Here is a 22,133-nt window from a genome sequence, read left to right on the forward strand (position 1 = left end):
GCATTTCAAGTGCTCAACAGTCCACATGTGGCTAATGGCTACCATATTGGACCGTTAAGCTCTACTTGATAACTTTTTAGTCAACCTATGTTTATAGGATATTTCCTGATTACGGGGCTGTCAAATACATATCATCTTGTGTCATTCTTAATCTTCCCTAGTAACATTTTCCTATAGGCAAATTCACTCCCTTATTAGGGCACTTTCCCAATCTTGAAGTAAAAAAATCTGTTCAGTCCCATGTTTCCTTCACTCTGAGGCCTTCTGGGTACTGATGGCCTCATGGCTATTTTGATGTGATGGTCTTCGTGTAAGTACGTAGTTTAGGTACAATCCTGAGTCACACTCTGTAATCTCTGTCCTGTTGTCTAAACATAACATATAGGAGCTTTGAATACTTCTCCAATTTCTACCATTAAATATCTAGAGTCGGAAGAAAATCAACCTTGAATGTCTTTCTTTAGAAATGTAGATGGTAATAAAGCAAGATTATGTGTGCTTAGAAGCACTAAATTTACCCTTGAAGAGAAGCTCAAATGAAAATTACTTGGTCAGACCAGTAGTTAGTCTTGAGTTCTTTCATCTAGACATACACAAGCAAGAGAAGGCACTAACCTGGCTTGTAGTAATATAAAGTATTAAGTCAGTAAGAAAATTTCTAATGTAATTCATCGTTTTTCATATCCCTAATACGAATTCCCACAGCATTTTGTGCCTCTAATATCAACTGACATTTGTACACGTGCTTTTTCTCATCTTCTACACTTGAGGCTCCTGAGGAAGAACTTGTTTTACTCATCTTGGAGGCCTCTGTACTATCACTGTGCTTTCCACAAAGCTTCATCGTTATACATATGTAATAAATATTTGCAAATTTAATCCCAGAAAAAAAAAAGCATGTAAAATATGGAAATCGATGACACTATTCACAATGATTTTTCATTCTATTTTCCTCGAATTATTCTTAGAGGAAATTTATTATTGCTTTCTTTCTGTACTGTTCTTTGCTTTATGCAATTTAAGAAAAGTATTTGGCTCTCCGTGTGCTCCTCTGTGACTGTGCACAGCTGCAGCGCCATTCATTTCTCCATCAGCCAGAAAAGACACTGGAATTTAGGGATAACTACCGTGGCTTCCAGTGTTTTGATGAAACCTCAGATGTGTGGCCTTCTGGCTGGGAGTCTACAAATGGTTGGATCATTTGTTGTATGCCTGGGGACTACTGCTCTAAGTTTGCTGTGGCTGAACCAAGAAAGGAGGTATATGCAGATTTGTACAGATTATGATTCCATGAAAGATTCTGAGGACATGAGGAAGGCTGGTTTTTTTCAGAGTGCAAAGTGATTTTGGAATGTAAAGAATTTCTTTGGATTCGGTTTCACAGAAGATTATCACTGGCCTTTGTTCCTGAAATATGAAACATGAATAGGTAGGCTAAGGAATAGTTTCTCTTGACAAATAACAAATTTAAAAAAATATATATTTGAAGGTTAATAAGTTTCCAGCAATGATGGAAGACTGAACGCATCCACCTAGTTGTGCTTCTTCCTGAAACACCACTGTAACCACTGTAAAAGTTTGTTTTGGTACAATCTTTAAAACAGGAATACCAAGGGATATTTATCAATATAAATTTCATGAGAACTTGAAGCAAATTCTGAAGATATTTTAAAATAATAAGCCCATTACACGGTTACATAACATTTTTATGAAAAGTACTTACCAAAACAAAATTTAGAAGGGCACTATTTTAACATTTTTGATAATCTGTTTGACTTCCAGACAACTGAATTCTCTCATCTGCTTGTGTTGTCTATTGTTGTGGTGTTTTGGTTGATGTGAAGAAAATCTGGTTTCACATACACAAATAGCTTTTTAAGTGGACAAGTGTGTTCCAATAGCTTTTTCAAATAACCATACATATTTTTTGATACTGCACCAAAAGCTGACAAGCAGTTGTTTCCTAAAGGTTGCTTGCAAGATGGAGGCTGAAACCACAAGTAATTTTCTGCATTGTTCTATTAAAATCCATCAGTCTGCTTAACCCTTCCACCCCCCCGCCCCCAAATCAATAAAGGTCTTTTATTCCATCATTAGAATTCACAAGCATGTCTTGGGAATCATCCTGTAGCTTGTTTCTGTAGCTGGACAACTCTTAGATGTCATTTGTCAGCCTGCCGAACTGTTCCTTTTTCAGAGACAGATACCATCCAAAAGTTTTCTGAAATCCTTGTTTTTAACTGCTGTGGCTTGCTGGATCAAAGCAGCTGAATTAGAAATAAGTTCAGTGCTTTCTTCAGGGATTAACTCATCTTTCTGGGCTTAATAGCAAGCAACACCTGGCTTCATTCAAACCCTGAGGATGTATTTTTCACCCATGAAGTTTCGGATTTCAACAAGAGACCCATTCTCCTGAATAACAACGTTGACGGGGAAGTGAGCACACACAGACCTCATCTTGTAAGGGAAGCCCAGCGAAATGCCCTCGATCACGTTCTGTACGTGACTACTGACAGCATGAACAGTAGCCAGTGCCCTTCTATTTCCCCTTGTTTGTCAACCCGGAGCCTCTTCTTTTTCTTTCCAAGGAGACTGAGCTCTGCATTGATGAGAATGAAATCCTTCCACAGCGTTCCTCTGGGGACCTTCACTATAATAAGTGTGTGTCCCTTCAGAGTGATATTGACATTTTCTGGAATGTGGACAGTCTGACTGCTAGGAATGGTCTTCATTCTCACAGTAGATAAGGCAAAGAGAGCTACTTAGCACTTTAAATGTAGCTTTTAAATGAAAATTAATTACATAATATTTATAGCATTAAGGTTTTATTAAAATAACAACACTTTTCTAGTAGTCATAAAGTAAAAACCAGGAACACTTTTTTTTTTTTTTTAAGATGACGGTAAGGGGATCTTAACCCTTGACTTGGTGTTGTCAGCACCACGCTCTCCCAAGTGAGCGAACCGGCCATCCCTATACAGGGATCCAAACGTGTGGCCTTGGTTTTATCAGCACCACATGCTCCCAAGTGAGTCATGAGCTGGCCCTAAAATCCAGGAACATTTAAATGGCTACAGCCTGCCTTCTGCAATCTCCTGCAACCTAGTGCAATTTTTGTCCTCTCATCTGAATGTAATCTGAAAATGCCTACTCTAACGTCATAACTGACATTTCCACTTTTAAAATGCCTTTTCAAAGTGTGCCCTGTTGTGAGGATAGGAAACCAAAAAGAAGTCGAACCATGAAGATTTCAAATGTAGTTTTTTAAAAAATAAATGTTTATTTCAAGTACGAAAAGTAATGTCAAAACATTACTGAAAAATTGTGTTGGTTTAACAAGTATAAAACAAAACTTCTAAAAAAAGTTTGCAATTAGGTATAAAATACTTAAGAATATACTTTGACACTGACAGTGGACATTTCTGAAAAATAAGATTTGCTAATGTAGCTTAGAAACAAAAATATAGAGTCCAAGTTAAATACACAAATCCTTAATTGAGAAACCATTCTCCCTCAGGATGGATAGTTAGCATTTCAAATTTAGATTCGTTAGAAGCATTCCTTTTAAAATAATGGTAAACTTGGTTCAACAAAGTAGAAATTCAAATACCTTATGGTCTCCCTGACAAACACCATCTTATTATGTCTTCTTACACCCACAAAGTTTCTAGGCCATTTTAATTAAGCAATTTCAATGAAATACATAATCTAAGTGGTAACCAAACTCCGACCAAGGAATCTTTACTGCAGCAATTCTGAGTATTTCCAGCAAAATATTCTGAAAAGAAAACAGAAATTTCGAGGTGGCAATTACAGAACCACCGCTTCTAATTACTTTACAGGACTGCTACCAAGGCTTCTGCTTCTCTTCTCCAGGTACATCTGTTTGTAGGTTTGAAACATTGCTTTTGAATCTTTTACTTGGTTTTGTAATGCCTCAAATCCATCTGCACTGAAGCTTCTCTTGCAGAGTCTTGAACTGCCACTGTTATCTAAGGAAACAAAAATTTTACTTATTGCTCTTAATGTTAGGTATGACCAATATATAATCAATCAAAACTGAGAGAAAATATGTATTTATCTGTTGGATAAATAATTAGGGCAAGAAGTTAAGTGAAAGTTTGACAAACTACAGCTCTTTACCTACAGAATTATAAATTATATGCATATGACATCTCACCTTTTCTTTGGTGGCTGTTTTCTACTCTCACCCCCATCTTCACTGCCCAGAGCTGTTCTCTTCTACCTTCACCCTTGCTCAATAAAACCTCCTATCATTTTCAAACTTTAATATGAACATGACCTACCTATAAACTAGCAATACAAAGAACACAAGTATGAGCCAGTCCCAAACAGTGAATGAAAAGGAGTTGTAATATTCTGGTCTTGCTGAGCATTCGATGTTTTAAAACATGTCTTTACTTTTCTGTTTCTTTAGACCATTTCAGCATGGCATAGCCTCACTTATCCTTTCTTTTGACGGGCCTCGCTTTCCCTACTTCTGTGTGTTTTTAGGTGTGCCTCTTAACCTCAGGAGCCTCCTTCCCCTAATCAGAATACCTGTACAGATGCTCAACTTACAATGGGGCTACATCTCAATAAACCCAGTGGAAGTTAAAAATATTGTAAGTCAAAAAATGCATTTAATACACCTGACCTACCGAACCTCATAGCTTAGCCCAGCTTACCTGAAACATGCCCAGAACACTTACATGAGCCTACATTTGGGCAAAATCATCTAACACAAAGTCTGTTTAATAACTAAGTGTTGAATATCTCATGTAATTTATTGAATACTGTATTGAAAGTGAAAAATAGATTGTGTGGATACTCCAAGTATGGTAGCTACCGAAAGCAGATCACTTTTGCACCACTGTCATTAAGTGGAACCGTCGTAAGCCAGGGACCGTCTGTACTTTTCATGCTTGCTCTAGCTATCTCTTTCTGGATATCGCAGTCTTGTTTTGCCTCTTGCTGCCTAGGTAAATCAAGCATTCTGTCCTCTTAATTCTTCATATCTGTTTCAAATTCTTCTACTTCCTTGTTTGCTTTCTTTCAGGACTGATAATGCTGATGCCCAAGGTGGGTCTCTAAGTTGCTTCCCCTGGGATTCTGTCATATCCTCTTCATATCTTTCCCTTTCCTAAACTGATGATTTCACCACTTCCTACATGTACACTTCAACCTATGCCACCAAATTTAGATTTATATTTGTCTTAAATGTTTCTTTATAGCTGTTTGGGAGCTCATGACATTTGTTTTTCTCACTTTATGGCTGGTCCACTGTTCTCTGGCCTCCTCATCTCAGGTAAAGGTGTATGTTTCACTCTTTCCCAGAGATATGTTCTTCACAGCCCCTTCCACTTGCCCCCAATAGGCCTCTGAATGCCCAGGTGGCACCATCTGAGCTGCTTCTCTGGTAAGAAATCAGTTTTCATCTATTTGAGTCTCACCATACTCTGAACTCTGACAAGGCTGCAGGGCTTGTTTCTGGGCTTGCCTCACCCTGCTTCAGACCTTACTGTATTTATGCCCTTGTCGCTGTTTCTTTTTCATCATGATTTTGAGTATTTCTGTCCCATGCTCACTGTGTATTGTTCATCCAGCTTGTGGCTCTCTTTATGACTGTCACTTAGCTCCTGCTTATCTATGAGCCTCTTTGATCCATCTATATATAGTTGTCTTTTGAATATTTTCAGCTTTGGATTCCAAATATATACCTCTCACTTTGTCTTTGAGATGTTTCTCTCTCCTGTTTCCAAGGGTCGTTCTTAGCCCAATCTCCACACCCATTTCAATCTTTCTCATTTCTGGCTGTCTGTATTCCAACCTGAGAGAAATTATTTCTACTCTCAGTGCTCTTCTTATTTTCCCCTTTTTAGGTCATTTTCCTGTTCTGATTAAGAGTGTATTTCTTCTTTCTTTGATTAAACTTAGCCTTTTTCTACATGTACATCCTTTAAATCATACTTTAAATCATCTCCAAATTACTTATAATACCCAATACAATGTAAATGCTACACAAATAGTTGTTATACTGTATTTCAAAAATTTGTATTTTTTTATTGTTTCACTGTTCTTTAAATTTTTTTTTCTGAATATTTCAATCCTCAGTTGGTTGAATCATGGATATGAAACCTGTGAATATGGAGGGCCGACTATACCTCAAATACCACACATAATAATCTCTGAAGAGAGAAGACTGGGTTCAAGTCCTATTCAGTTACTAGCAACGTAACATTAAGTCAATTGATATAACCTCTCCTCTGTAAATAGGAATGTCCTTGCCTACCTTGTTTTAAGGATTAAACAAATTAACACTCGAATCATCTAACTGAGGGGTTGGCAAACTAAGGTGTCCAGGCAAAGTCCAGCCTGCTGCATATTTTGGTAAATTAAGTTTAATTATAACACAGCCAACACCTAGTCATCAGCATATTATCTACGACCATTTTTTTGGATACAATGTCAGAGTTGAGTAGTCAGGACAAAGACCTTATGACCTGGAAAACCTAAGATATTTACTATCTAGTCCTACAAAGGAAAAAATATGTGAACCCCTTATATAACTCCCTGTGATAAGGATTATTTTCTTGTTCAAGGGAAATAGATCACAGCTTGCCAGTCCACAGCATAACAGAGAATGTCCTCCTACCATTAATAAACACAAACGTCAAATGACTGAAGAATGTGGATAAAATCATACTTTATAATAGTATCCTATTGTAATTCAATTTACATAAAAGATTGGCAGGTAAGCAAAATAATTTAAATAGATGATGACCTTACCTATTTCTTGGCTGGCTTCACGCATCCTTTTCTTTGCTTTTGTCCATTTTAACCAGTCTTCTTTTGTACTCTTAATTCCTGAAACTATAAATACTCATTTTCAGATCTCTAGATATTGGTATTCATCTCTTTTAGTCCTATAACAAAGGAAAATAATATAGGCCTAAAATAGACTTTGGAAGGCACCGGACATGTCCATATATAACATAACCCTAAAAAAGGGTCTAGAAAAATGATTTCTCTTTTTGAAGTGCTTGAATATCTCATTATTGAAAAAAAATGAGTTGCTTTTAAAGTTTATCCTCACTACGTAATTATGTGTCCCCAACTTGGGCTGAACACCAACACATCTCTAGGTATTTAAGGGCACATAACATAGAAAGTCACTCACATTGCCCCCACTTACTTCTAATGCTACTGTTACACCCATGTCTCAGATTCTAAGTAAAGTTCCTACTGAAATCACCAAGTTTTTGCAAAATGAATTTTGTGCTGTATTTAATCATATATCCCTATCACTTTCCAAGAAAATGTACTGTTTTTATGCTATATCTTTACATACCAAACAGATATAGCTGGAAAAGCAGAGCAAGGACAATTTCCATTCAAATACTTCATTTAGTTTTCCAATCTGAGTGAGTGTCTCAGCACAATGTTCTATATATAACATCCACAACCCCTAAATTTTCCCTTACTACCAAAAACAATTAGTTATCTATTTTCTCCTTCCTCCCAGCACTACATTGAGAAGTCTGCCATTACGCTACCTAATCCTCATGGTTGTCATTCTGGCTTTAGAGACATAATTTAACATAGGACAATACTGCTTCCACAGTCCTTCCATTATGTGAATAGGGCAGACACGTTACCACTTTAACTTTAGTAATAACTTGGTCATTAACTGTCTCAAAGATGACAAAGATGACATATGAACAAAAATATTTCACTCCTAATCCCTACATATTCCCTAATATTTAGAACAAAATTTTAAACTCATAGGGCTTTAAAATGACAAGTCCAAAGAATAATTAACAAAACCAAGCTCTAAGCATAACATACAGTCATGCACCACATAATAATGTTTTGGTCATCAACGAACCACATATATGATGGTGGTCCGATAAGATTATAATAGCTACACCACACAGCCTAGGTGTGCAGTGGCCTAGTCCATCTAGTCTGTGTGAGTATACTCTGACGTTCGCACAAAAATGAATCACACATTTCTCAGAAAGTACTCCCATCTTTAAGCAATGCACAACTGTTCTTGACACTTTTCTAACTTACCACAGGGAATGTGGAGTGTTTTTCACAATACAGTGTTCTTGGTACTAAATAAAGTATTTGTATTTGGTAAACCTTAAGATTTTATACAGCTCTTGTCATTACTTACTACAATTTACAATAAGATGGCAATAAATGGAAAACAAGTATTGCCCAATGAAATATTGATTTACTGAGGAAAAACAAATACTAGGTAATGGTGTAACACATTAAAGTCTTTCCCAGCCTCCTGGATAGCATGAGGGTTTAACCCACATCTCGACCTACAGCTCTTTACGATGTCGTGGACATGATCAAGAAAATCATACTGGACCTTGCACAGGGGCTCGTTCCTTCCTAGGATGAGGCTTTAGGTCCTTCAGTTCTTCAGCAGAGTTTGTGTTCTTCAACAGGGCATCTGGACATAATTTAAACTCCAGCATGCTTGGTTCTTCAGTGGTATCTTTCACAGGTAAAACGATCTTAGATTTACGTTCCTGTCTCTTTTCTTTATCTTCATTAAGCCTCCTGGATGAATTTTCTAATTTGGTGAGACAAATGCTTTCACGTTCAGTGCATTTAAATGCAACTCTGTTCAGATAGGATTTCTTTTGATCCTTTGCTTGGGAAGGCACTTGGCTGAATTCAACTTCATTATTCATACTGGTTAATTTTTTGCCTAATTTGCTTTTATCAATACACATTTTGTCAGGCTGCCTTCCACCAACTTTTCCTTGAATATTCCTTGAAATATATGTTCTAGATTCCTCAGAATGATGGATTTTGAAGTTTTTACCATGGCTTGTGAAATTGTTTAATGATTCCTTAGAGGTCTGTATACTACTACTGTGTCTCTCATTTGATTTCCCACAATTCCCTGGTTGCACAGAAAGTTTGCTGGACCTCTTATATTCAGAATCACATGGTACCTTTTTCACACGGATTTTCTTAAATTCTTTATTACCCATCGCTTCTTTATGCTTCTGCCTTTGTAAGTACTCCTTCACAGTTAGAGTTCTATTAAATTTAGATGAACTCTCCTTCAAGTCCAAGGACTTAGTATTTGACAGTGTCTTTTCTCTAACTCTGGTTCTTTCACTTGGGTTTGACAAAGAATTACAAAATTTAAGCGTACCATCTGCATTTTTATTCTGCTCTTGTTTCTCATATTTCTTCTTTATCTCCATATCTAGTATGCTCCCTTGGTCTAACTTCCTTTTTTCCAAATGTTTTTGTTTGGAGCCATCCGCTTTGAATTTCAATTTTTTTTCAGGTGATACTGACTGTACCAAAGAACCATTCTTCTTACACGAATCTTTATTCGTCAGAAAAACCGTCTTTGCTTTTAGTGGACGTGAGTTTTGTGCTATGTGTCTCTTCTGCAAGCTTTCTTGAGGAGCTTGTTTATAAAATCCTGCAGTTTTATTACTGGGGTGAAAGGTTACCTCATGAAATTTCAGTTTTTTTCCTTTATGGCCTTGCAAAGAATCTAGTTTTTTATCACATTTAGAAGAAAACTGATCAGTTAATTCTTGTTCCATCCTTAGTGAGCTATCATCCTTTGTTTTGGGTGTATCTTTTATATTGTCCTGAATTTCATGAAAATGATTTTTCCCATCTGGAAGAGTCAGAGGAGTCTTTGGATTATTTGGAAGACTGTCACATTCAACAATAGGGACACCTCTGTCAGAGGCCCTTTCGCTTTGTGTACAGCTATTAGTCTCCAAAGGATAACACTGATCTTTCCCCTTCTCTTCCTCTGAAGTAGATTTCTTGATGGAATTACATTGACACTGGGGTACACTTTCATAAACCTTAGTGAGCCAACCCAATGCACAGCAATAAACAACATCATCTTTCTCTGAGTTCAGTACTACAGAATTACAACCTTCTCCTTCTGGAGGCGCTTGTGGGTCACACTGGTTCTCTAATTCTGTGACAGAATTTTCTTTCTGAGGTCCTGCCAATTTGTCTACATCACAGGACTGATTGTCCTGTTCAGGAAACAATTCTTTCATTTGCTCTGAGCTTAATATTGTGATTTGTATTTGGTCTGTTGACTCTTTGGAGTCACCACCGCTTTTATCACCAGTTTCATCTGCTGAGATTTGGGCTGCCATCTGTTGGCCCACAGCACCTTCACGCATGTTCACAGCTTCAATACCATAGGGAAACTCTTCTAAGAGTTCCAACAGCTGGTCATGTAGGTAAAAGACGGATGTCTTATCATTTTGAATCTCATTACTTGTAGGATCTTGGGCAGTGTAATTGCCACACGCATCAGTTTCCTGAGGGTAAATATCCTGCTGAATAGCAGCTGATGAACAACATGTATCATTAGCAGTGCTTTCTTTTTCAGTGGTGTGCTCCAAATTGCTCTCCTTTAGAATTCCTCTATTTGTTTCAATATATTTAAAAGACGACGATTCTGGAGGCTGCTGTGTCTTTGATTCATCCATTATTTTATGTGAAACATCTGTGCACTGTACAAATTTATCTTTTTCCAAACCAAAGTCTTTATTTTCAGTAATGTTATCTAATTGTTCTGTTTGTTGTCTACTACTAATTACTTGCTGATTGGGTAGACAAATTATCTGTGGCTCCACCTTTTTCAAAGGCAGAGAGTTGAAGATCTTTGCTATTTGGGAATTATAAGATGTATCGCCTTCAACAAGAGAACAAATATTGTCGATCTGTAACATACCATCACTCATAATAATACTATCCCTAGACTGAGAGGTGGCCTGATCACTCACAGGAAAGTACTTATCTGGTTCTGATACGTTATGCTGCCCTTTACTGGTAAGAGGTGTGCCTTCTGAATTACCATTGGCTGATGCATTCTGCTTTTCCTTCTGAATTAGTGGGAAAACCTTTGATGTTGTAGTACTTGCTACTGACCCATTATCATCAACTTTCAAAGCAGCAGTTGTATCTTCTGCCAACTGATTTTGTAAGCTACAAACACTGCCTTCTTTAATAATTGGATACACTGTTTCATGTAAAGCTTCAGGTGTTACTCCTTTGACAGACAACGTTTTGACATCTGAAAGAACCAAGGGCGACACTACAGCAACCTGAAGTTCTGTTCCCTTTGTTATATTAACACCTGAAGACTCACAACTCTGCACTACCATTGACAAAGTTGGTTTTTGTGAAGGGCTAACCATTTTATTCTGAGAATTTCCCACAACTGAACAAGGACTTTTAACACAGACTTCCACGGGCTTTGAAATTCCAACTGCCATTCCATTTGTTCGCGATTCATTACACTGTTTTTCTTCTGTAGTTTCCGAAGGTTGCTTTTTCCACAGTGAAAGACATGTTGCTAGCAATTCCGTGGAACAGAGACTGTCACTTTTAGCAGACATTTCTTTCACTGAGGATTTATGCTCAAGGCAAGAAGAGTTGTCTGAAATCTTGGTATTTGCATTAGAAGAACTTGGAGTTTCCACAGTTTTCAATTTCAATTGGTTACCAGTGATTTGGGTATTTGGATTCATTTCACAACTGTTTGGTTTAGAATCCTGAATAGTTTGACTAGCATCTTTTAATAAATTCTTCTGAGTTTTGTCTGTCTGTGTAAGCAAACTGCGAAGTAGATTTTTATTTAAAAATTTTGAAACACATTCCTCAATTGACGCAGACTGGGGAATAGAAATTGTTTCACAAATTGCTGGCAGATTTTGTTCAACATGGACAAAATTTTCTGATGAAAGCTGGGTTTTATCCAATGTTGCCTGGATATCTTCAACAACTGATGTCTTTAAAGAAGTCAGAACTTTCAAATCATTAAACTGATCAGGCACTGGCAACTTTTCTGAAAAAACTGAATTAAGTAAAACAGGATTGACTTGGTTGAATTTTCTGCAATTGATTTCCTGAATGCTGGAATTCAACATAGAGTGTGTTTTATTTGTTTCTTCTGCAAATTTCATTACTGTTGGTGGCTGACCCTCTGGAGTTACTGGGGGTACCTGTGGTCCAGACACGATTTTGGCAGTTTGTTTCAGAGACAAATCAGAATTCTGAGCTGGTTCACTGTAAGAGGTATTCATTATTTTACTACAACCTGCTGCCATTAAAAGTTCTTTATTAATTTTAATTTTCCTTGCAAGCTCTGAAAACTTCTTTTTCATTTCTATTAATGTTTTAAAATCCCTTACTAACTTTTCCTTTGTGACACTTGTGTCCAGTTCTTGATTTGAAGTTGGACTGCAAAAATCCATTCTTTTCTCTAGATTATTTTGAGCAAGAGCCTGAACACCATCCACAGAAGATCTAACTGGTTCATTTAAAGGCTGACTGAAACTGGTATTTACCTTCAAGTTACAGAAATTTCCAATTGTGCTGACATTTTCATTAGGGTTTTGCCACTGCTGTTGAAAGCCTCTACAAAAGTCTTTCCTTATCTCAGATGAGTGCATTTCTTGACTCTGAGGAACTTCCATAGACAAATGTTTTGTAACATGCTGAGTGCTCTGCAAAGGATGTCTTCTATACCTACAGTCATAAGGAGGAGGAAGAGGAGGCAGTGGTGGCGGAAGTCTTTTGTCAGTTTGAGTAGCATATTGATGTGACGGTACAGCTGCAAACTGCTTTGGCTGTAAACTCAGTGAAGAATTTGGAAGCTGACTATTTTTAACCTGTGATGATGTAGATGGCATAAGATTTTGTTTCTGAATAGTAGGATCTTGCAAAAAGCTTTGTTCTGTATAACAGTATGGCTTTGGAAGTGGTCTGTAATTTGGATGAGTCAGTCCATTCGATGTATAGTGTTGTGCCCAGTCAACCTGTTGCTCTGATAGAGACTGATTAAGTCCCTGATTTCCTTGATAGGTTATGGGAACTCTTAGAGAATTAGAAGGGATCATTTGTACTTGCATAGAATAGGTATCTGATGTTACAAGCTGACTCTGTAGTCCATGTGCATTGGATATATTAGTTCCAAAGTCAGTCTGATGAGATACTGTTGTCTCTGTATGAGAAAGCATAGAATTCCTCATTGGTGGGTTCAACCACATACTTTGTGTAACTCCTGAAGACATTTGCAAATTGTGGTTTAGTTGTTTGGGTCCTTTAACATTTGCATACGTTATTCTTTCTACAGAAGTCTGTGAGGCCACAAATGTCCCATTATGCATATCAGAAACAGGGATTTGTGGAGGAGTTTTATAATTTTTTACATTCTGCAGTGGCTGTGAAACTGGATTTGAATTACCGGGATACATGCATGCTTCTTGGTTACTTCCAGGATAGCTGAAAGAATTTTGAGATGTTGTGGTAAGTTGGTTCATTAAAGACAAATGCAAAAAAGATGATTGGCTTGTAGGATACTGTGGTGATAATGTAGTACTCTCTGGTTTTGCATTCCAATTCATTGTTGATTTGATATAATAGCAATGTATTAAAAGTCAGTTGTTTTGAATGTCAGGAATCTGTAAGAAATAAAGATCTTTTATTAAAATGCTGTTTTGCCTGGATAGAATTTCTAAGAAAATTAGTAGCTGACTATGTCATAATTACTGAAACTTCAGATGAGACAAGCCTCACCTCTAATTTGGGAAGGGAACTAGCAATGCAGGATGCAACAATAAATAAGGCAAATACCAATACAGTTTCTGGAGTGTTTAACAGGCATTCATTCTACACAATACGGCAACATTCTTTTTGTTACATTTAAGTGGCAATCACTTTCTGCTTTTATTTATTTTAACAAGCTCTTTATTCTAGTAATCCAAACTCACTGTCAGAAAAAAAAAAAGCTAACTCCTCAGCGGTATGCAATGATAACCTTAACTTCTCAGATAACTTCTAGGCATAAACAAACACTAATTCGTAAATAAAACATCTTTTAAAACAAATGGAATTCTACCAAACACACTGTCTACAATTTGCCTGTTTTTATTATATCTAGACTTTTCATTATACATATACACATCTACCTCATTGCTTGCATAGCATTCAACTTTATGGGTATACCACCTACAGTATACTAAGAAATATATTTAGTTTTTATCCCTTATTTCTGGCACAAAGCTCTTAATACCCTTGGAATTTTCCCAGTGATAGGAGTACCTTTTGTTATTCATAATAAGCCCCTTTTCCTCACACCTTAGTCTATGGTATTGAGGTGAATTAAAGTACAGCCCCTAGATAGCCTCAAGATGGGGCTGGCCACCTGAAAGACCAAGCTATAAGGGGGATGGAACTTTTAGCCCCACCCACTGACCTTCAGAAACAGGGGAAGGGTGACTAGAAATCAAGGTTTATAAAAACTCTTGAACAATGAGATTTGATGAGCTTCTGGGTTGGTGCTGGGAGGGTGGTGTGCTGAGAGAGGGCAAGGAAACTTCACAAAACACACCTCCCACCCCAGTACCTTGTCCTATGTATATCTTCCATCTGGCAGTTCTTGCGTTGTAGCCTTTATCGTAAACCCACAGATATACATAAAGTGTTTCCCTGAGTTCCATGAGCCATTCTAGCTAATTATCAAACCAAAGGAGGGGCTCACAGAACCCCCAATTTATAGCCATCCGGTTGCAACTGGCATGAAGTAGGGGCAGTCTTGTGGGGCTGAGCCCTTTAACTTGTGGAATCTGATGCTAGCTCCAGGTAAATAGACTCTGAATTGAATTAGTGGACACCCAGTTCGGTGTCTGAAGAGAACTGTAGAATGGGTCAGTAGGGGGGAAAAATCCTACACATCTGGTGTTAGCAGAATTGCACAAGTGTAGAAGAAGCGTTTTTGCAGAACACCATTTAATATCTGGTTTACCTAAGTTTTGCTCTTATAAACTATCCTACACTAAACATCCTTACATATATGCTCTTATATTTGTGCTAAATATTTCTGGAAGTTCATAGAAGTGAAATCAATATGTCAAAAGGCATTAAAATTATTTTGATAAACAGTGACAAACTGTCTTCTAAATAGGTTGAAATAATTTACACTTCACCAACAGTATACTGACATGTCTAAAAATGGACAATCCACACGACAGCAGGAGATTTTAAAAGCCCTTTTCAGTAAAATGGTAGGAGGGAAAACAGATTAAAAGAACTGAAATTAAACAAAAACTTGACTTAAACATACAAGTGTGTTCCCAACAACTGCAGAATATACATTCTATACAAGTACACATGGAATTTTCACCAATATTGACCATATGGCTGGGCCATAAGCAAATCTCAAATTTCAAAAGATTAAAATAATTCAGATTAAAATTCAGTGGAATTAATCTAGAAATTATAGAAAAAATTGCTATAAAATTGCCAAATAATTGAGAAATAAGCAGTGCACCTGGATACTTTCCAGCACTAAATAGATGACCTGAAAATAATCTCCACATTTAGCACAAAAATAACAAGTAAGCCCCCAAAAAGGAAGGAAATTAAGTGAAATAAATAATGAACAAAAATACAGATTCAACAAGTCACAAGTTGGATCTTTAAAAAGAAGAATAAAAATCAGTAAGCCTCTGACAACACTGATTATGGAAAAATCCACAATGTTGGGAAAAGAGCCCTAGACATTAAAATGGTTAAGTAAGTATTTTGAATATCTTTGTACGAATACATTTGAAATTTAGGTCAGATGGAGAAATTCCTTGGGGAAAAACACCAAACCAGGACTGACATAAGAAAAGGAGCACCACATTTAATTAAACCTTTTCAGAAAGAAAATTCCATGCCTATACAGGCTTTTCTGGAGTATTCTACGAATCATTTAAGGATGAAATAATCCATTATAACCTCCTCTAAAGGATAAAAAAGGGAACACTTCACAGCTCATTTACTCTGGCTGTCACACCTTTGATACCAAAAACCTGAAAAGGAAGATTAAACATCATGATCATTTCAGCAGATGCAAGATAAGAATTTTTTTTTTTTTTTTTTTCCGTGACCGGCACTCAGCCAGTGAGTGCACCGGTCAGTCCTATATAGGATCCGAACCCGCAGCGGGAGCGTCGCCGTGCTCCCAGCGCAGCACTCTACCGAGTGCGCCACGGGCTCGGCCCAAGATAAGAATTTTTGATAAAATCCAACACCCCATGTATTAAAAGAACAATTGTATCAAAGAATAAAGAAACTTCCTTAATTTTGATAAATGGTAGCTACAAAATTTAGACTGTGACAATAAGATAAAATATACCAGTATCGTCCCTTCTATTCACCACTGTACTGAAGATCCTAGCTGGTATAAGAAAAGGAAAGATTAGAAAGTATAAAATTGGAGAGGAAAACATAAAACTGAGTATCAGGTGTTATACAAAAAATCCAAAACTATCTATAGATCTTTTTGTTCTACTAAGTTATAATTTATTAAAATCCCTAAAAACAAGATCAATATAACAGAAAAAAATACCATTTTCTTTTTTTTTTTTTTAAAGATGACCGGTAAGGGGATCTTAACCTTTGACTTGGTGTTGTCAGCACCACGCTCACCCAGTGAGCTAACTGGCCATCCCTATATGGGATCCAAACCCGTGGCCTTGGTGTTATCAGCACCACACTCTCCCGAGTGAGCCACAGGCCGGCCCCCAAAATACCATTTTCAATACCATAAAAAATCAAATACTTAGAAAATGAAAGATGTGCAAAATTTCTGATTAAAATTAAGACCTAAGTGTAAGGATATACCATGTCCAAATATTTGAAGGCAATACTAAAGATGCCAATTATCTCAAAATTTATCTACAGAGTCAATGCAATTCCAGTAAAAATCCTGACAGGTTTTTTGGTAGAAATTCACCAGCTGATTCTAAAATTTACATGGAAATGCAAAAATGGCAAGGATAGCAAAGACATACACTCTCATATATGTGGCCATTTGATTTATGACGAAGGTAGGAAAAAAATCTTTTAAATAAATGATGCTGGGTCAACTGGATATCCATATGCCAAGAAATAAAATAAGCCCTATCCTATTACACACCTAGAGAGACACACACACACAAATCAATCCCAAGTAGATTGTAATTTGTAAAATGTAAAAGTTAAAACAAAGTTTCTAGAAAATAGCAGAAGAGAATATCTTCAGACCCTCCCAATAGGGGAGGATTTGTGAAACGGCACAAAATTCATAAGGTAGACTGCATCAAAATTAATGATATCTGTTTATCAGAAAAAACCATTAAAGGAGTAAAAAAGAATGTCACTGACTGGGAAAATATACTTGTAATACATACAATCAAGAGCTCCTATCCAGGCTATATAAATTACCTAAAAAAAAAAAATAAATACAGACATACAACCCAATAAAAAATAAGCATGATCTTTAAATAGACACTTCCTAAAAAAAGACTATGCAAATGACAAAATTTTTGCAAAGTGCTAAATCTTATTCATATCAAAGAAATGGAAATAAAAATCACAATAAGATAATATTACACTCCCAGCAGACTGACTAAAATCTTTAAAACTGACTACTAAATGTTAGTAAGAAAGTAGAGCAAGTCAAACTCTCATACAATTATGACAGGAGTGTAAATTGGTCTGTAAACTGGTGTAACCACTTTGGAAAGCTGTTTGGCATTACCTACTAAAGGTTAATAAATGCATGCCCTGAGACCTAAAAATTCTCACTCTTAGGTATATATCAAACAGAATGCATGATTAATAACATTGCCGGTAACATAATGTGCAGTTAATGAAAACTGAAAACAACCTAAGTTAACAAAATAGAAATATATTCATATAATGAAACGCGGCAGTATTGAAAATGAACTCAGCTACATGTAACAACATACATGAATCAACAAACCACTAAGCGAAAAAAGCTAGACAAAAATAATGCATGATTACATTTATATAGAGATTCAAATACAGGCAAAACCAATCACCTACGAACTATATAATTTTATGGACTACAGGGGTCACTTTTGATGAAGTGGGAGGGAACAGCGGTTGGTAGGAAGTGGCATGAAAGATTTTGACCTGGGTGGTGCTTACACAAAAGTGGGTTCCCTACATAATAACCCATTGAGCTATATACACTTACCGTTGTGCCCTTTCTTAGGTATGCTTTGCTTTCGTAAAGTTTTTATTTAAAAAAAACCCTCTTGCTATAGTGGATACTATGCATTTATCAAAACCTAAAGCCAGAGTACAACAGAGTAAACCCTAATGTAAGCTATGAACTTTAGTCAATAACACAACAATCAGTTCATTAATTGTAGCAAGTGTACTACACTAATACAAGATGCTATTAACAGGGGAAACAAAGCCTCAGAGATAGGAGAACACGGGAACACTGTGCTTTGTGCTTAATTTTCTGTAAACCTTATAGCTGCTCTAAAAAAATAGTCTATCAGTTTTAAAAAATCAACCATATGCTAACACTCATGGTACCAATAAGAACTATATATTTGGTCTCTGCCCCTGGTTCCAGACACAGAGCTTTTAAACCCTTTTTAGGGGTGCTAGGAGAATCTCTGACTCTAATATTTGGTCTTTGACCTTGATTCCTGATACAGAGCACCTAAATCTCTTGGAACTTCCTGGGTGATAGGAGCATCTTCTGTTCTAATGAGGCCCCTATTGAGCTCCTGGACAGTTTGTCTCAGGATGAAGTCTGAGTGCCAGGGAAACCAACTATGTGCTTAGAAGGTTGGAACTTCCAGGGCTGGCCGGTTAGCTCTGCTGGTTAGAGTGTAGCCTTGTTTTTTTTTTCTTTCTTTTTTTTTTGTTTCAAAAAGATGACCGGTAAGGGGATCTTAACCGTTGGCTTGGTGTTGTCAGCACCACGCTCACACAGTGAGCTAACCGGCCATCCCTATATAGGATCCCTACCTGTGGCCTTGGTGTTATCAGCACCGCACTCTCCCAAGTGAGCCACGGCCGGCCCTAGAGTGCAGCCTTGTAATACCAAGGTCAAGGGTTCTGTTCCCCATACTTTCCCTGATCTGGGGAAGAGGAAGGGGGCTGAAAGTTAACTTACTCACCAATGGCCAGTGGGGTAACGGCTACATAATGAAGACTCCATAAAAACCCCGAAGGGCAGGGTTTGGAGAGCTTCCAGACTGCTCAACATGTGGAGGTACCTGGAGGGTGGAGCATCTGGAGAGAGCACAGAAGCTCCACACCCTTTCCCATATACGTATTGCCTGTGTGTCTCTTCCATCTGGCTGTTCATCTAACATTTTCTATAATAAATGGGTAAACGTAAATAATGTTTCTCTGAGTTCTGTGAGCTGCTCTAGCAAATTAATCAAACCTGAGGAGAGGGAAATTAATTGAACCTGAGGAGAGGGTAGTGGGAATGCCCAATTTATCAGAAGCACAGGTCACAACCTGAAACTTGTGACTGGCATCTGAAGTGAAGGTACAGTCTTGTGGGACTGAGCCCTCAACCTGTGGGATCACCCAAGTAGATAGAATCGGGCTGGATCTCAGATCCTTCTGCCCCTTCCTATGCAGGTTGTAAGTCAGGTAACTGAAAGAAGATTCTGGCAGCTTTATACAAGGTAGACATACTTTATTCTTTAGATGTGTGCTTCACAGACACGGTCTCTTCTTCCAAGGCAAGCTCAGGCTCTGCCAGCCAGCAGTTCAGAGCAGTTACTTTTGTATTCTCTATACACAAATAGTGGCCACAAGGCAAACGCATAACATAATTACAACAAACGTGCTGAATCAGTAAATGGGCACACATGTGCAATTACACTACTTTATTTTAACTTGTTTCTAATGAATGTGCTGAATCTTGCCCAATTGTAACAGACATGAGGCAAGAGAGCCTACCTTTTTTTTTTTTTTAATTTTACACTGGTTTTACTTTCCTTACAGATAGTATCAGAATTTAACTGAATTGTACGCCACACGGCTGGTATGTGGTGAATTGATTGGTTGTGATGAGGAGAAATGCATACACATTTTGTTGACCAGAGGTGAAGTGGCAGAAGAGCAGTTTTTTCCTACTCAAACACTGCCTTAGCAAACTAAGAGTCTATGGGTAGGAAGAGAAATAATTTGTATGTGTAATTTGGTGTTATTTCTTTCTCTCTCCCTCTTTGCTGACATGGAAGAAAACTGAAACCTAAAAAAGCACCCCTGAACTACCTAAATTAGAGGGAGGGAGTTAAAAGTTTTCTAAAAAACACCTGATAGCTGCACAATTACAGACTGTGAAAGATAAGGACCACAAATCTGTAGACTGCAGAATCTATACTTTCGGATAAAATCTATTCTTAGAACTTTTGCGAATATATTGTAACGGAGATTATCATAAAAAGGATTTCCACAGTCCATCATTATAACTTCTCCCTGAAAAAATAAACTTTTGCCCTGCAATCTCTGCCCCACTCCCATCACCCCACACCAGTGGCAGCCGCAGCAGTCACCTGACAAAACCCAACTGTGGCAGGACTTAATCTCCTCCTCTGGGGCTGGCTGGTTGGTTAGAGCGTGGTGCTGATAACACCAAGGTCCAGGGTTTGATCCCTGTGCCTCCAAAATAATTCTCTTTCTCTGCATAGCAGCAACTGAAGTTTTCTGGAGAAAGATCACACAAGTGGGCAGACTAATTCTACTTCATGAACACACACAAACTCAACACTGCCCCTACTCAGCTTATTTTTCTTACGGGGAAAAAACAGCACCATCTGTCACCACAAAATCTATAAAACATGCATCCTTCTAAATGCAATTTTCATTTACAGTGAGTGACAGCTCACCTGCCTCTTATCACATCTCTGCACTTAAAATCCCACTCCCTGGTGGACTAACAGGTACAAAACTATGCTATGTACCTTATGTGAACCATTGTGCAGTACATGTATGTACTGAAACACACTGTATCCCACAAAAATAAATACCAAGTTGAAAAATAAAAAATAAAATCCCATTCCTCTCTCCTTTATTCCTGATAACAACCAGTCTCTGCTAGATTAGATCATTCACACATACACAGGCACATATGTGCACACAGACTCTAGGACTGCCAGTATTCAACAAGAACCATAAATAACCTGTCCAGGCACTACATTTTCCACCTCTCTACCAGCACCTCTCCACTGGCACTATCACTAGCACCAGTGATAGTCTCAACTCTTCTATGACACTTCAGCAAATTACTTAAGAGGGGATCTATATTTGGTGCTTGAATTGCCCCTCATCCTGGTCATCATAAGGTACAAAAATATGACAGGACAGTTATGTAGCCACCACCCAGAAACCCGTGACCTTGGTGTTATAAGGCAGAAACAAAATATTATGTAAGATTTAAAATATATATATATATATATATATATATATATATATATATATATTATGTAAGATTAAATTTCCTGTAACATCTATTCTCATTCTTTCTCACCTCCCAGGCAATATAATAAATTCAATGTGTATTCTTGCAGTATGGTTTAAAGTACTTTCACTTCCACATATATCTAGAACTGAATCATGTATCATTTGTACTTTTCGTTTACAATAGTGTATTATACCTATACTAGAATGTCAGCTCCAAAAGGGTTAGGACTTTGTTTTTGTTCAACTGTGTATTCCCAGCACCTGCCCGATGGTTAAATATTTGTTTGGTGAAGTAAATTCTGCAATTTTCTATTTCCATTTAGCTTTTTGAGGTCTACCCATTTTGATCTACAGAGACCTAGATCTAAGCCAGCAGAAGGATGGCAGCATTTCGACTATATGGGATGTATGCTGAGAGGCTTTTTGCATGGAAAATACACTAATTATACTTTTGAGATAGTACTGTTAATGATTAAGGTTAATCTTAAAACCAATAAATATTTTTCTAAACAGTTAAAGATGCCTTACATAAAACCTAATATGTAAATTTTATGTTCTTTAATAAGTATTAACTACTTTAATATGTAAACTTTAAAGTTCTACTAAAGACATAAATTAGAATCATAAAAGCTTAATTACAATCACAAGTGTAACAGAGACAGAAAGCAAAAGGTAAAACCGCAAATGTAAACCCAACTACATAAAAAATAACATTAAATGTGAACTGAAGAAACTATTCTGAGCATATTCGAATAACTAAGTTTCTCCCACTATATTCTCAAAACTCACTTCTGGCACCAGATGAGTAAGGGTTTTCCCCTAACAAT

The 22,133-nt window shown here is 37.2% G+C and overlaps 1 protein-coding gene and 1 pseudogene across 2 annotated transcripts in view; both read right to left on the bottom strand.

Moving 5' to 3' along the window:
• Positions 1-2,162: 2,162 nt before the first annotated feature.
• Positions 2,163-2,732, bottom strand: LOC134361156 (large ribosomal subunit protein uL6-like; annotated as a pseudogene).
• A 674-nt stretch (positions 2,733-3,406) lies between these two features.
• The window catches only part of RESF1 (retroelement silencing factor 1), a 38,448-nt gene continuing 19,721 nt past the window's right edge, over positions 3,407-22,133 (bottom strand). For both annotated transcript variants that reach the window (XM_063075179.1, XM_063075180.1), the window contains exons 2-4: positions 8,387-13,490; positions 6,790-6,873; positions 3,407-3,992 (exon numbers count right to left, since the gene is read on the bottom strand). In XM_063075179.1, coding sequence (XP_062931249.1) covers positions 3,832-3,992; positions 6,790-6,873; positions 8,387-13,433 — 5,292 coding nt within the window. In that variant the 5' untranslated portion in view covers positions 13,434-13,490 and the 3' untranslated portion in view covers positions 3,407-3,831. The remainder of the gene's footprint in view (positions 3,993-6,789; positions 6,874-8,386; positions 13,491-22,133) is intronic.

The sequence above is a fragment of the Cynocephalus volans genome, chromosome 12 (assembly GCF_027409185.1).
Source record: "Cynocephalus volans isolate mCynVol1 chromosome 12, mCynVol1.pri, whole genome shotgun sequence".
In the NCBI taxonomy this organism is placed as follows: Eukaryota; Metazoa; Chordata; class Mammalia; order Dermoptera; family Cynocephalidae; genus Cynocephalus; species Cynocephalus volans.